Source organism: Bidens hawaiensis, unplaced genomic scaffold (assembly GCF_021521415.1).
Source record: "Bidens hawaiensis isolate Kalapana, Puna unplaced genomic scaffold, B.hawaiensis_p1.1 tig00017350_1, whole genome shotgun sequence".
Taxonomy (NCBI): domain Eukaryota; kingdom Viridiplantae; phylum Streptophyta; class Magnoliopsida; order Asterales; family Asteraceae; genus Bidens; species Bidens hawaiensis.
The window spans coordinates 353454-356699 of NW_027492626.1; the positions used below are offsets into that span (position 1 = coordinate 353454).

Here is a 3246-nt window from a genome sequence, read left to right on the forward strand (position 1 = left end):
TTGTTCATTCCATTCCTTCTCTAATTCTATTTCCTGTTCATTCCATTATTTCCAATCAAGCATACTCGTAGACTCAAACAATGAAAAACTCAAAACATGGATGCAAGTCGATTCCGCCTATAAACCACATGGGCGTAAATCACTAAATTGGACACAATTCAAAATATAAGTATAAAAACTAACCCATTTTGAGGGACCCGTATTTATGAAACGGATCTCAAAATAAACCTAAAACAAAAACAAGAGGAGTGTTGTTCTTCTTCTTCCACACCCACACGCACTTTCATACTAATAATAATAATAATAATATCAATTTGAAGCCATGTCTTCTGCTGCTGCACTATCTAATTCATCGGTTCTCTTACCCAACAACCCACGACTGTCAACGGGTATTTTTGTTTTTCATTCCTTCTCGATTTATTTGGAAGAAATATAATATTATAATATTGGTGTTGTTTGCAATCTGGATCATCATTTCAACTTTTTATAATCGATTATTTGGATTTCAACTTTAAATCATTATTAGTTTTCTTTTTTAATGGGATTTTGATTCCAACATTTTAGAGACAAAATAGTTGGAATTTAGTAACAAATAACGCCTACTGGATTGTATTAGTGATTTTCTTTAGAAATGAAATCATCTTGTAAAGGCTTTTGTAGACATGGTTTTAGTCAGGGCCGTCTCAGACACCATACACGATGTCTACGGCATGGTCTCGGTAAGGGCCCGGAATCTTAATTAGTGAATTAGGCTGAAAAGAAACCGATATCGGCCCAAGAAAATCTGAACAGCTCTATTAAACATTAATTAATCTAATAAAGTTTGGGCCTAGTAGTAGTAATGAAGTATTACAATTACCTTCGATCTTTTGGGAATTGTTATTTATTTATTATTACATAAGGGGCATTTTTTAGTACACGAATCGGGCACTTGAAATCTTAGAGACGGCCCTGGTTTTAGTTTTAAGAATTTGGCTAACCTTCTTAAAGTTAGCTGCAAAGAATGAGATCAAAGTAACTTTGTCATAATTTCTAATTTGGTCAACAAACTTTGCAACGTACCAAGAAAAGGGTTGAGCTTTGCAAGCGTTTCCATCTTGGGGTCACATGAATCAGGGAGTAGGACCAAGAATGGATCTTTATGCAAAGTTCAAACCTTTTCTTGGTGTTTATGAATTATGCATTTAACACGTTTTCATTCGTGATTCGTGTAACTTTTAAAGTTTCATTCTATTATGAAACCTTTTGTATGACTTGAAATTATATAAATGATGAATGAAATATAAATGCAGTGTGCATCGCCCAAATTGTGGATTAGGTGTGACACTATGAGCTTGACAGTGAAGTATACTGTAGTTCTCAAAGGCTACAAAAATTGTTTCATGTTGTAATGGTAATTTATACACTGGAGTCAAGACACTAAAACTAGTTTGAAAGTTTCAACGTGGTTGACGGTTGACCACTTGCCAAATGTTACATCTTGACCTTTCTAGATGTTTTCCTGCATCTACATTTTCAAATTAAAAGTTATTTTATTAGAAGTAGTAAACATAAATTTAGTCAATAAACGTTATTAGTATTTTACTATTTTATATATTTTAATTATGTATGTAAAAACAACAACAATTATGCCTTGTACTCTAGTAGAGATCCTACCAAATAGCAATGCTATTAGAATGTTAACTGTGTATGTAAAGTGTCTGTATTAGTATGTGTCAATACGAAGTTAGTTACCACATCTGGTGGTTATGCTGGTTAATGTTAGTTATGGACTTATGGTAGTTAAATAACTACCCTTATATCAGTTAAGATTGAAGGCCTACTAATCTAATATCGTTGGTGTCAATGTAAGTCAGTGTAATGAATGCGATCAAGAGTTGAACATATAAATGTGTATGCAGTCTTTTGTGTGTAAATCAAAAGTGTTTTCACTGCATATTCTGTGTTATAAACCTGTGTTATGCGTCCCGTAATTCCAACATATATTGCTTAATGAATTCATTAAAACTAGTTTGAAAGTTTCTGTGTGGATTTGATTTTGCTGTAGGTTCTTCTGTAAAGAAACATGACCAGGGTTTGACCAAGTTATTGTTCGGGCAAAACCGTAAAGGCAATGTGCATTTGTCCACGTCCCAAAAGCCATATTCTGTCAAAGCAGTATACAGGTGACTACGTTACATGCAAGTTTTATTTCTCACACATAAAAGCTCCTAAAATTTTGTTCAAGAAAACATATTATTTTTTGTAAGAATAGATATTACTACATAGAAACAAAGTAATTAATATTTTGTATATTCAGTGATGATGGAAGATCAAGCAATGGAAGTGCCTTCATTGGTGGTTTTGTTCTAGGAGGGTTGGTTGTTGGCACACTTGGTTGCATATACGCCCCTCAGGTTTGATATGTTTTATTTCTATTTGATATATGCAAATGGCAATTATTATATAGCATGTTCAACTTGACACAGATAAGCAAGGCGCTAGCTGCAGCGGATACTGACAAAAAAGAGTTGCTTAAGAAGCTCCCCAATTTCATTTATGATGAAGAAAAGGCTCTGGAGGTACACATTTGCTATCACATAGATAGGGCGTGTTAATTCTGTCTGATTATAATTATAATATTTTTGCATTTTTTGCAGAAAACGCGTCAAAAGTTGGCACAGAAGATCGCAGAGCTAAACTCTGCTATAGATGATGTATCGGCTCAGTTGAAATCTGATGACGAGGAGGATGCGGTTGCTAACGGTAACGGTGTTGTTCCTGATGAAACCGAAGCTCTTGCCTAGGTTAACAGTATTAGACTCGTTTTCTTCATTGATGTTTGATGCATTCAAACTAATGTTTTTGATTCTATAATGTTACTTGGATTTTGGTAATACATATATGTGTGTTCTGATTTGGGTTGGTGCTATAATATGTTTTTTTTTATTTCTGCCAAAAGAGATTAAATCAATACATATAGTTTTCTATTGTGTTTTATGACATTAAAAGTAATTAGCTGCACATTAGGTTTCATTGTAAAACAAATGGACGCAATTGAACAAATACACATGATGATGACTTCCAAAAGAAAATATTAATGCAGATGTAACTTAATGTTCATAATGTATGATATACTTATGACACATTCAGCTCGGCGCAAATACTATCTAGTTAATAGTAGAAAAAGAAGTTGGTAGGTCCATGTTCTGAACAACATCGAAGAGACATGCTACTTTATTCATTCTCAAATGCCATATCCAATAT

General features: G+C 33.5%; 1 protein-coding gene across 1 annotated transcript; it reads left to right on the forward strand.

Annotated features, from left to right (window-relative positions):
- Positions 1-208: 208 nt before the first annotated feature.
- Positions 209-2786, forward strand: LOC143553687 (uncharacterized). Its single transcript, XM_077043627.1, has 5 exons — positions 209-389; positions 2048-2165; positions 2300-2396; positions 2469-2561; positions 2640-2786. Exons 1-5 carry the CDS (start codon positions 323-325, stop codon positions 2784-2786), a joined length of 522 nt encoding a protein of 173 aa, XP_076899742.1. The 5' UTR covers positions 209-322.
- The last annotated feature ends 460 nt before the right edge of the window (positions 2787-3246 follow it).